This window comes from Scyliorhinus torazame, chromosome 18, assembly GCF_047496885.1.
Source record: "Scyliorhinus torazame isolate Kashiwa2021f chromosome 18, sScyTor2.1, whole genome shotgun sequence".
Lineage (NCBI taxonomy): Eukaryota > Metazoa > Chordata > Chondrichthyes > Carcharhiniformes > Scyliorhinidae > Scyliorhinus > Scyliorhinus torazame.
This window is the reverse complement of record NC_092724.1, coordinates 168,601,507-168,613,676: the sequence shown is the minus strand read 5'-3', so window position 1 is coordinate 168,613,676 and position 12,170 is coordinate 168,601,507. Positions and strand designations below refer to the sequence as shown.

Here is a 12,170-nt window from a genome sequence, read left to right as displayed (position 1 = left end):
ACTTAGGGATTGCAATGCACTTACCTCTCTTTGATGTGGTTGATGTTTGTAAACATTGGGGTACCAGCGCTTAGAGTCAGTCACCCATGAAGGGAGATGAATGAATCAAAGCTGCAGCTGTTTTATGGAAGCTGCCGATCACAGCCCAATATTAGAAAGGACTGAGAGGCTTGCAGCTACAGGATTGGAGGGGTTTAAACACAGGTCACAGCTGTTCTCCCTCAGGGGTGGACACATGGTGCTTCCAGGTGAGTGTTACAACTGTAATTCCTGTCACTGCCCCTGTCTGGGCTGCTCTCTAGCCTCCAGACAGGGGTATTTTCTCTAGGGGGCAGGTCTGTGGGAGGTCCCTCTATGTAGGGGGTCCCTATGGGGGGTCCTATAAGATAGGGGGCCTATGTGTGGGGTACCTTTAGTTGGGAGGTCCCTGTGGGGAGTCCCTCTAATTAGGGGGTCCCTGTGGGGGCTCCCCCTGTGAGGGTCCCGCTAGTTGGAGGTTCTCGTGGGGGGTTCCTCTCGTGCTCAAGGTGGTTTGTGAATTTCTGGTCTCAGTACAGTAGGCTGACAGGTGCAGTGTAAGAGTCCATTCTCAAAACAGGAAGGTGAGGAATAATAATAATGACAATAATACTCGCTTATTGTCACAAGTAGGCTTTAATGAAGTTACTGTGAAAAGCCACTAGCTTGTGCTGTGTGAGCATCTATTCTTAGTACAGTCATACTGATATGCTTCAGTGTGAGTGCCTGTTCTCAGTACAGTCATACTGACATGGTTCAGTGTGAGTGCCTGTTCTCAGTACAGTCATACTGACATGGTTCGGTGTGAGTGCCTGTTCTCAGTACAGTCAGACTGACATTGTTCAGTGTGAGTGCCTGTTCTCAGTACAGTCATACTGACATGGTTCAGTGTGCGTGCCTGTTCTCAGTACAGCTATACTGACATGGTTCGGTGTGAGTGCCTGTTCTCAGTACAGTTATACTGACATGGCTCAGTGTGAGTCCCTGTTCTCAGTACAGTCATACTGACATGGTTCGGTGTGAGTGCCTGTTCTCAGTACAGTCATACTGACATTGTTCAGTCTGAGTGCCAGTTCTCAGTACAGTCATACTGACATTGTTCAGTGTAAGTCCCTGTTCTCAGTACAGTTATACTGACATGGCTCAGTGTGAGTCCCTGTTCTCAGTACAGTTATACTGACATGGTTCAGTGTGAGTGCCTGTTCTCAGTACAGTCAGACTGACATGGCTCAGTGTGAGTCCCTGCTCTCAGTAGTTATACTGACATGGCTCGGTGTGAGTCCCTGTTCTCAGCTCAGTCATACTGACTTGGTTCAGTGTGAGTGCCTGTTCTCAGTACAGTCACACTGACATGGCTCGGTGTGAGTCCCTGCTCTCAGTATAGTTATACTGACATGGTTCGGTGTGAGTGCCTGTTCTCAGTACAGTCAGACTGACATGGTTCAGTGTGAGTGCCTGTTATCAGTACAGTTACACTCACATGGTTCAGTGTGAGTGCCTGTTTTCAGTAGTTACACTCACATGGTTCAGTGTGAGTGCCTGTTATCAGTACAGTTAGACTCACATGGTTCAGTGTGAGAGCCTGTTATCAGTACAGTTACACTCACATGGTTCAGTGTGAGTGCCTGTTATCAGTACAGTTACACTCACATGGTTCAGTGTGAGTGCCTGTACTCAGTACAGTTAGACTCACATGGTTCAGTGTGAGTGCCTGTTATCAGTACAGTTACACTCACATGGTTCAGTGTGAGTGCCTGTTATCAGTACAGTTAGACTCACATGGTTCAGTGTGAGTGCCTGTTATCAGTACAGTTACACTCACATGGTTCAGTGTGAGTGCCTGTACTCAGTACAGTCAGACTGACATGGTTCAGTGTGAGTACCTGTTCGCAGCTCAGTCACACTGACTTGGTTCAGTGTGAGTGCCTGTTCGCAGTACAGTCGTACTGACTTGGATCAGTGTGAGTGCCTGTTCTCAGTACAGTCATACTGACATTGTTCAGTGTGAGTGCCTGTTCTCAGTACAGTCAGACTGACATTGTTCAGTGTGAGTGCCTGTTCTCAGTACAGTCATACTGACATGCTTCAGTGTGAGTACCTGTTCTCAGTACAGTTATACTGACATGGTTCGGTGTGAGTGCCTGTTCTCAGTACAGTCATACTGACATGGTTCGGTGTGAGTGCCTGTTCTCAGTACAGTTATACTGACATGGTTCAGTGTGAGTGCCTGTTCTCAGTACAGTCAGACTGACATGGTTCAGTGTGAGTGCCTGTTTTCAGTACAGTCATACTGACATGGTTCAGTGTAAGTGCCTGTTCTCAGTACAGTCATACTGACATGGCTCGGTGTGAGTCCCTGCTCTCAGTACAGTTATACTGACATGGTTCGGTGTGAGTGCCTGTTCTCAGTACAGTCAGACTGACATGGTTCAGTGTGAGTGCCTGTTTTCAGTACAGTTACACTCACATTGTTCAGTGTGAGTGCCTGTTCTCAGTACAGTTATACTGACATGGTTCGGTGTGAGCGCCTGTTCTCAGTACAGTCATACTGACATGGTTCGGTGTGAGTGCCTGTTCTCAGTACAGTCATACTGACATGGTTCAGTGTGCGTGCCTGTTCTCAGTACAGTTATACTGACATGGCTCAGTGTGAGTCCCTGTTCTCAGTACAGTTATACTGACATTGTTCAGTGTGAGTGCCTGTTCTCAGTACAGTCATACTGACATTGTTCAGTGTGAGTGCCTGTTCTCAGTACAGTCATACTGACATGGCTCGATGTGAGTCCCTGCTCTCAGTAGTTATACTGACATGGTTCGGTGTGAGTGCCTGTTCTCAGTACAGTCGTACTGACATGGTTCAGTGTGAGTGCCTGTTTTCAGTACAGTTATACTGACATGGTTCAGTGTGCGTGCCTGTTCTCAGTACAGTTATACTGACATGGCTCAGTGTGAGTGCCTGTTTTCAGTACAGTCATACTGACATGGTTCAGTGTGAGTGCCTGTTCTCAGTACAGTCATACTGACATGGCTCGGTGTGAGTCCCTGCTCTCAGTACAGTTATACTGACATGGTTCGGTGTGAGTGCCTGTTCTCAGTACAGTCAGACTGACATGGTTCAGTGTGAGTACCTGTTCTCAGCTCAGTCACACTGACTTGGTTCAGTGTGATTGCCTGTTCTCAGTACAGTCAAACTGACATGGTTCAGTGTGAGTGCCTGTTCTCAGTACAGTTATACTGACATGGTTCAGTGTGAGTGCCTGTTCTCAGTACAGTCATACTGACATGGCTCGGTGTGAGTCCCTGCTCTCAGTAGTTATACTGACATGGTTCGGTGTGAGTGCCTGTTCTCAGTACAGTCAGACTGACATGGTTCAGTGTGAGTGCCTGTTTTCAGTACAGTTATACTGACATGGTTCAGTGTGCGTGCCTGTTCTCAGTACAGTTATACTGACATGGTTCGGTGTGAGTGCCTGTTCTCAGTACAGTCAGACTGACGTGGTTCAGTGTGAGTGCCTGTTTCCAGTACAGTTATACTGACATGGTTCAGTGTGCGTGCCTGTTCTCAGTACAGTTATACTGACATGGTTCGGTGTGAGTGCCTGTTCTCAGTACAGTCGTACTGACTTGGATCAGTGTGAGTGCCTGTTCTCAGTACAGTCATACTGACATTGTTCAGTGTGAGTGCCTGTTCTCAGTACAGTCATACTGACATTGTTCAGTGTGCGTGCCTGTTCTCAGTACAGTCATACTGACATGGCTCGGTGTGAGTCCCTGCTCTCAGTACAGTTATACTGACATGGTTCGGTGTAAGTGCCTGTTCTCAGTACAGTCAGACTGACATGGTTCAGTGTGAGTGCCTGTTCTCAGTACAGTCAGACTGACATGGTTCAGTATGAGTGCCTGTTTTCAGTAGTTACACTCACATGGTTCAGTGTGAGTGCCTGTTATCAGTACAGTTAGACTCACATGGTTCAGTGTGAGTGCCTGTTATCAGTACAGTTACACTCACATGGTTCAGTGTGAGTGCCTGTACTCAGTACAGTCAGACTGACATGGTTCAGTGTGAGTATCTGTTCTCAGTTCAGTCACACTGACTTGGTTCAGTGTGAGTGCCTGTTCGCAGTACAGTCGTACTGACTTGGATCAGTGTGAGTGCCTGTTCTCAGTACAGTCATACTGACATTGTTCTGTGTGAGTGCCTGTTCTCAGTACAGTCATACTGACATGGTTCAGTGTGAGTGCCTGTTCTCAGTACAGTTACACTCACATTGTTCAGTGTGAGTGCTTGTTTTCAGAACAGTCAGACTGACATGGTTCAGTGTGAGTGCCTGTTCTCAGTAGTCATACTGACAGGGTTCTGTGTGAGTGCCTGTTCTCAGTACAGTTAGACTGACCAGCTTCCCTTGCCCCCTCACACCAGCTGCCATTGCCCCCTGACACCAACTTCCCTTGCCCCCTCACACCAGTTCCCCTTGCCCCCTCACACCAGCTCCCCTTGCCCCATCACACCAGCTGCCATTGCCCCCTCACACCAGCGCCCCTTGCCCCCTGACACCAGCTTCCCTTGCCCCTGACACCAGGTTCCCTTGCCCCATCACACCAGCTTCCCTTGCCCCATCACACCAGCTGCCATTGCCCCCTGACACCAGCGCCCCTTGCCCCCTCACACCAGCTTCCCTTGCCCCCTCACACCAGCTTCCCTTGCCCCCTCACACCAGCTTCCCTTGCCCCCTCACACCAGCTTCCCTTGCCCCCTCACACCAGCTTCCCTTGCCCCCTCACACCAGCTTGCTGCCTCTGTGAGAAATGACCAATGAAATCGCATTGTGACATACCTAATTCAAACATCTGTAATGGGAGGTAGAGGAAACTGGAGTATTGTTTGTCCGGGATGCCCTGCCCGGGGGCAGTGCAGACTGAGTCCGATGAGGGCAGCAGCAGGAGGAAGGAGACGTTGTGACCAATTTCCAGAACCTCCTGAGTGAAGACACGAAAATGCTGGGCCTGAAATCACAAAGATCAGGAAATAACTGAGGGGCAGCACAGACCCACACAGACCCACACAGACCCACACACAGACCCACAGTAACCCACACACACACCCACAGTAACCCACACACACCCACAGTAACCCACACACCCACCCACACACACACCCACACACAGATCCACAGTAACCCACACCCACACCCACACACAGACCCACACACAGACACCCACACACAGGCCCACAGTAACCCACACACAAACCCACACACACACCCATCTACAGTAACCCACACACACAGACACACAGTAACCCACACCCACAGAGAGACCCACAGTAACCCACACACACACCCACACACAGACCCACAGTAACCCACACCACACCCACACACAGACCCACCCACAGACCCACACATCCACACACAGAACCACAGTAACCCACACCCACGCCCATACAGACCCACACACACACACCCAAACACAGACCCACAGTAACCCACACACAAACCCACACACACACCCACACACTGACACACAGTAACCCACACCCACACACAGACCCACACACACACACACCCAAACACATACCCACAGTAACCCACACACAAACCCACACACACACCCACACCCACAGTAACCCCCCCCACACACACACACAGACCCACAGTAACCCAAACAAACACACACACACACACACACACAGACCCACAGTAACCCACAGTAACCCACACACACACCCATACACAGACCCACAGTAACCCACACACAGACCCACCCACACACAGACCCACAGAAATCCACACCCAAACCCACACAGACCCACAGTAACCCAAACACACACCCACACACAGACCCACCCACACACCCAAACACAGACCCACAGTAACCCACACCCACACACAGACCCACATAAACCCACACACACACCCACACACAGACCAACATACACACCCACACACAGACCCACAGTAACCCACACGCACACCCACACAGACCCACACCCACACCCACATACAGACCCACAGTAACCCACACCCACACACAGACCCACAGTAACCCAGACACAGACCCACACACGCATATCAGAGTGTTACAGTGAGGGGTGTGTTGTGTATCAGAGTGTTGCAGTATGGGGTACATTAGAGTGTTACAGTGAGGGGTGTGGGGTATATCAGAGTGTTGCAGTGAGGGCTGTGGGGTATATCAGTGTTACAGTGAGGGGTGTGGGGTATATCAGTGTTACAGTGAGGGGTGTGGGGTATATTGGAGTGTTACAGTGAGGGGTGTGGGGTATATCAGAGTGTTACAGTGAGGGGTGTGGGGTATATCAGTGTTACAGTGAGGGGTGTGGGGTATATCAGAGTGTTACAGTGAGGGGAGTGGGGTATATCAGAGTGTTACAGTGAGGGGTGTGGGGTATATCAGTGTTACAGTGAGGGGTGTGTGGGGTATATCAGTGTTACAGTGAGGGGTGTGGGGTATATCAGAGTGTTAAAGTGAGGGGTGTGGGGTATATCAGAGTGTTACAGTGAGGGGTGTGGGGTATATCGGAGTGTTACAGTGAGGGGTGTGGGGTATATCAGAGTGTTACAGTGAGGGGTGTGGGGTATATCAGTGTTACAGTGAGGGGTGTGGGGTATATCAGTGTTACAGTGAGGGGTGTGGGGTATATCAGAGTGTTACAGTGAGGGGTGTGGGGTATATCAGAGTGTTACAGTGAGAGGTGTGGGGTATATTGGAGTGTTACAGTGAGGGGTGTGGGGTATATCAGAGTGTTACAGTGAGGGGTGTGGGGTATATCAGTGTTACAGTGAGGGGTGTGGGGTATATCAGAGTGTTACAGTGAGGGGAGTGGGGTATATCAGAGTGTTACAGTGAGGTGTGTGGGGTATATCAGTGTTACAGTGAGGGGTGTGTGGGGTATATCAGTGTTACAGTGAGGGGTGTGGGGTATATCAGTGTTACAGTGAGGGGTACATCAGTGTTACAGTGAGGGGTGTGGGGTATATCGGAGTGTTACAGTGAGGGGTGTGGGGTATATCAGTGTTACAGTGAGGGGTGTGGGGTATATCAGTGTTACAGTGAGGGGTGTGGGGTATATCAGAGTGTTACAGTGAGGGGTGTGGGGTATATCAGAGTGTTACAGTGAGGGGTGTGGGGTATATCAGTGTTTCAGTGAGGGGTGTGGGGTATATCAGAGTGTTACAGTGAGGGGTGTGGGGTATATCAGAGTGTTACAGTGAGGGGTGTGGGGTATATCAGAGTGTTACAGTGAGGGGTGTGGGGTATATCAGTGTTACAGTGAGGGGTGTGGGGTATATCAGTGTTACAGTGAGGGGTGTGGGGTATATCAGAGTGTAACAGTGAGGGGTGTGGGGTATATCAGAGTGTTACAGTGAGGGGTGTGGGGTATATCAGTGTTACACTGAGGGGTGTGGGGTATATCAGTGTTACAGTGAGGGGTGTGGGATATATCAGTGTAACAGTGAGGGGTGTGGGGTATATCAGTGTTACAGTGAGGGGTGTGGGGTATATCAGTGTTACAGTGAGGGGTGTGGGGTATATCAGAGTGTTACAGTGAGGGGTGTGGGGTATATCAGTGTTACAGTGAGGGGTGTGGGGTATATCAGTGTTACAGTGAGGGGTGTGGGATATATCAGTGTTACAGTGAGGGGTGTGGGGTATATCAGTGTAACAGTGAGGGGTGTGGGGTATATCAGAGTGTTACAGTGAGGGGTGTGGGGTATATCAGTGTTACAGTGAGGGGTGTGGGGTATATCAGTGTTACAGTGAGGGGTGTGGGGTATATCAGTGTTACAGTGAGGGGTGTGGGGTATATCAGTGTTACAGTGAGGGGTGTGGGGTATATCAGTGTTACAGTGAGGGGTGTGGGGTATATCAGTGTTACAGTGAGGGGTGTGGGGTATATCAGAGTTACAGTGAGGGGTGTGGGATATATCAGTGTTACAGTGAGGGGTGTGGGGTATATCAGTGTTACAGTGAGGGGTGTGGGGTATATCAGTGTTACAGTGAGGGGTGTGGGGTATATCAGTGTTACAGCGAGGGGTGTGGGGTATATCAGGGTTACAGTGCGGGGTGTGGGGTATATCAGTGTTACAGTGGGGTGTGTGGGGTATATCAGTGTTACAGTGAGGGGTGTGGGGTATATCAGTGTTACAGTGAGGGGTGTGGGGTATATCAGTGTATTACAGTGAGGGGTGTGGGGTATATCAGTGTTACAGTGAGGGGTGTGGGGTATATCAGTGTTACAGTGAGGGGTGTGGGGTATATCAGAGTGTTACAGTGAGGGGTGTGGGGTATATCAGTGTTACAGTGAGGGGTGTGGGGTATATCAGAGTGTTACAGTGAGGGGTGTGGGGTATATCAGTGTTACAGTGCGGGGTGTGGGGTATATCAGTGTTACAGTGAGGGGTGTGGGGTATATCAGTGTTACAGTGAGGGGTGTGGGGTATATCAGTGTTACAGTGAGGGGTGTGGGGTATATCAGTGTATTACAGTGAGGGGTGTGGGGTATATCAGTGTTACAGTGAGGGGTGTGGGGTATATCAGTGTTACAGTGAGGGGTGTGGGGTATATCAGTGTTGCAGTGAGGGGTGTGGGGTATATCAGTGTTACAGTGCGGGGTGTGGGGTATATCAGTGTTACAGTGCGGGGTGTGGGGTATATCAGAGTGTTACAGTGAGGGGTGTGGGGTATATCAGTGTTACAGTGAGGGGTGTGGGGTATATCAGAGTGTTACAGTGAGGGGTGTGGGGTATATCAGTGTTACAGTGAGGGGTGTGGGGTATATCAGAGTGTTACAGTGAGGGGTGTGGGGTATATCAGTGTTACAGTGAGGGGTGTGGGGTATATCAGAGTGTTACAGTGAGGGGTGTGGGATATATCAGAGTGTTACAGTGCGGGGTGTGGGGTATATCAGTGTTACAGTGAGGGGTGTGGGGTATATCAGAGTGTTACAGTGAGGGGTGTGGGGTATATCAGTGTTACAGTGAGGGGTGTGGGGTATATCAGAGTGTTACAGTGAGGGGTGTGGGGTATATCAGAGTGTTACAGTGAGGGGTGTGGGATATATCAGAGTGTTACAGTGCGGGGTGTGGGGTATATCAGTGTTACAGTGAGGGGTGTGGGGTATATCAGAGTGTTACAGTGAGGGGTGTGGGGTATATCAGAGTGTTACAGTGAGGGGTGTGGGAGATATCAGAGTGTTACAGTGAGGGGTGTGGGGTATAACAGAGTGTTACAGTGAGGGGTGTGGGGTATATCAGTGTTACAGTGAGGGGTGTGGGGTATATCAGTGTTACAGTGAGGGGTGTGGGGTATATCAGTGTTACAGTGAGGGGATGGGGTATATCAGTGTTACAGTGAGGGGTGTGGGGTATATCAGTGTTACAGTGAGGGTTGTGGGGTATATCAGTGTTACAGTGAGGGGTGTGGGGTATATCAGTGTTACAGTGAGGGGTGTGGGGTATATCAGAGTGTTACAATGAGGGGTGTGGGGTATATCAGTGTTACAGTGAGGGGTGTGGGGTATATCAGTGTTACAGTGAGGGGTGTGGGGTATATCAGTGTTACAGTGAGGGGTGTGGGGTATATCAGTGTTACAGTGAGGGGTGTGGGGTATATCAGTGTTACAGTGAGGGGTGTGGGGTATATCAGTGTTACAGTGAGGGGTGTGGGGGTATATCAGTGTTACAGTGAGGGGTGTGGGGTATATCAGTGTTACAGTGAGGGGTGTGGGGTATATCAGTGTTACAGTGAGGGGTGTGGGGTATATCAGAGTGTTACAGTGAGGGGTGTGGGGTATATCAGTGTTACAGTGAGGGGTGTGGGGTATATCAGAGTGTTACAGTGAGGGGTGTGGAGTATATCAGTGTTACAGTGCGGGGTGTGGGGTATATCAGTGTTACGGTGAGGGGTGTGGGGTATATCAGAGTGTTACAGTGAGGGGTGTGGGGTGTATCAGTGTTACAGTGAGGGGTGTGGGGTATATCAGAGTGTTACAGTGAGGGGTGGGGGGTATATCAGTGTTACAGTGAGGGGTGTGGGATATATCAGAGTGTTACAGTGAGGGGTGTGGGGTATAACAGAGTGTTACAGTGAGGGGTGTGGGGTATATCAGTGTTACAGTGAGGGGTGTGGGGTATATCAGTGTTACAGTGAGGGGTGTGGGGTATATCAGTGTTACAGTGAGGGGATGGGGTATATCAGTGTTACAGTGAGGGGTGTGGGGTATATCAGTGTTACAGTGAGGGTTGTGGGGTATATCAGTGTTACAGTGAGGGGTGTGGGGTATATCAGTGTTACAGTGAGGGGTGTGGGGTATATCAGAGTGTTACAGTGAGGGGTGTGGGGTATATCAGTGTTACAGTGAGGGGTGTGGGGTATATCAGTGTATTACAGTGAGGGGTGTGGGGTATATCAGTGTTACAGTGAGGGGTGTGGGGTATATCAGTGTTACAGTGAGGGGTGTGGGGTATATCAGAGTGTTACAGTGAGGGGTGTGGGGTATATCAGTGTTACAGTGAGGGGTGTGGGGTATATCAGAGTGTTACAGTGAGGGGTGTGGGGTATATCAGTGTTACAGTGCGGGGTGTGGGGTATATCAGTGTTACAGTGAGGGGTGTGGGGTATATCAGTGTTACAGTGAGGGGTGTGGGGTATATCAGTGTTACAGTGAGGGGTGTGGGGTATATCAGTGTATTACAGTGAGGGGTGTGGGGTATATCAGAGTGTTACAGTGAGGGGTGTGGAGTATATCAGTGTTACAGTGCGGGGTGTGGGGTATATCAGTGTTACAGTGAGGGGTGTGGGGTATATCAGAGTGTTACAGTGAGGGGTGTGGGGTGTATCAGTGTTACAGTGAGGGGTGTGGGGTATATCAGAGTGTTACAGTGAGGGGTGGGGGGTATATCAGTGTTACAGTGAGGGGTGTGGGGTATATCAGAGTGTTACAGTGAGGGGTGTGGGGTATATCAGAGTGTTAAAGTGAGGGGTGTGGGATATATCAGAGTGTTACAGTGCGGGGTGTGGGGTATATCAGTGTTACAGTGAGGGGTGTGGGGTATATCAGTGTTACAGTGAGGGGTGTGGGGTATATCAGTGTTAGAGTGAGGGGTGTGGGTATATCAGAGTGTTACAGTGAGGGGTGTGGGGTATATCAGTGTTACAGTGAGTGGTGTGGGGTATATCAGTGTTACAGTGAGGGGTGTGGGGTATATCAGTGTTACAGTGAGGGGTGTGGGGTATATCAGTGTTACAGTGAGGGGTGTGGGGTATATCAGTGTTACAGTGAGGGGTGTGGGGGTATATCAGTGTTACAGTGAGGGGTGTGGGGTATATCAGTGTTACAGTGAGGGGTGTGGGGTATATCAGTGTTACAGTGAGGGGTGTGGGGTATATCAGAGTGTTACAGTGAGGGGTGTGGGGTATATCAGTGTTACAGTGAGGGGTGTGGGGTATATCAGAGTGTTACAGTGAGGGGTGTGGAGTATATCAGTGTTACAGTGCGGGGTGTGGGGTATATCAGTGTTACAGTGAGGGGTGTGGGGTATATCAGAGTGTTACAGTGAGGGGTGTGGGGTGTATCAGTGTTACAGTGAGGGGTGTGGGGTATATCAGAGTGTTACAGTGAGGGGTGGGGGGTATATCAGTGTTACAGTGAGGGGTGTGGGATATATCAGAGTGTTACAGTGAGGGGTGTGGGGTATAACAGAGTGTTACAGTGAGGGGTGTGGGGTATATCAGTGTTACAGTGAGGGGTGTGGGGTATATCAGTGTTACAGTGAGGGGTGTGGGGTATATCAGTGTTACAGTGAGGGGATGGGGTATATCAGTGTTACAGTGAGGGGTGTGGGGTATATCAGTGTTACAGTGAGGGTTGTGGGGTATATCAGTGTTACAGTGAGGGGTGTGGGGTATATCAGTGTTACAGTGAGGGGTGTGGGGTATATCAGAGTGTTACAGTGAGGGGTGTGGGGTATATCAGTGTTACAGTGAGGGATGTGGGGTATATCAGAGTGTTACAGTGAGGGGTGTGGGGTATATCAGAGTGTTACAGTGAGGGGTGTGGGATATATCAGAGTGTTACAGTGAGGGGTGTGGGGATATAACAGAGTGTTACAGTGAGGGGTGTGGGGTATATC

General features: G+C 49.9%; 1 protein-coding gene across 1 annotated transcript in view; it reads right to left on the bottom strand.

Moving 5' to 3' along the window:
* Positions 1-12,170, bottom strand: part of ankfn1a (ankyrin repeat and fibronectin type III domain containing 1a) — a 347,506-nt gene that overhangs the window by 20,571 nt on the left and 314,765 nt on the right. The window contains exon 20 of the mRNA XM_072483882.1: positions 4,854-5,022. Coding sequence (XP_072339983.1) covers positions 4,854-5,022 — 169 coding nt within the window. The remainder of the gene's footprint in view (positions 1-4,853; positions 5,023-12,170) is intronic.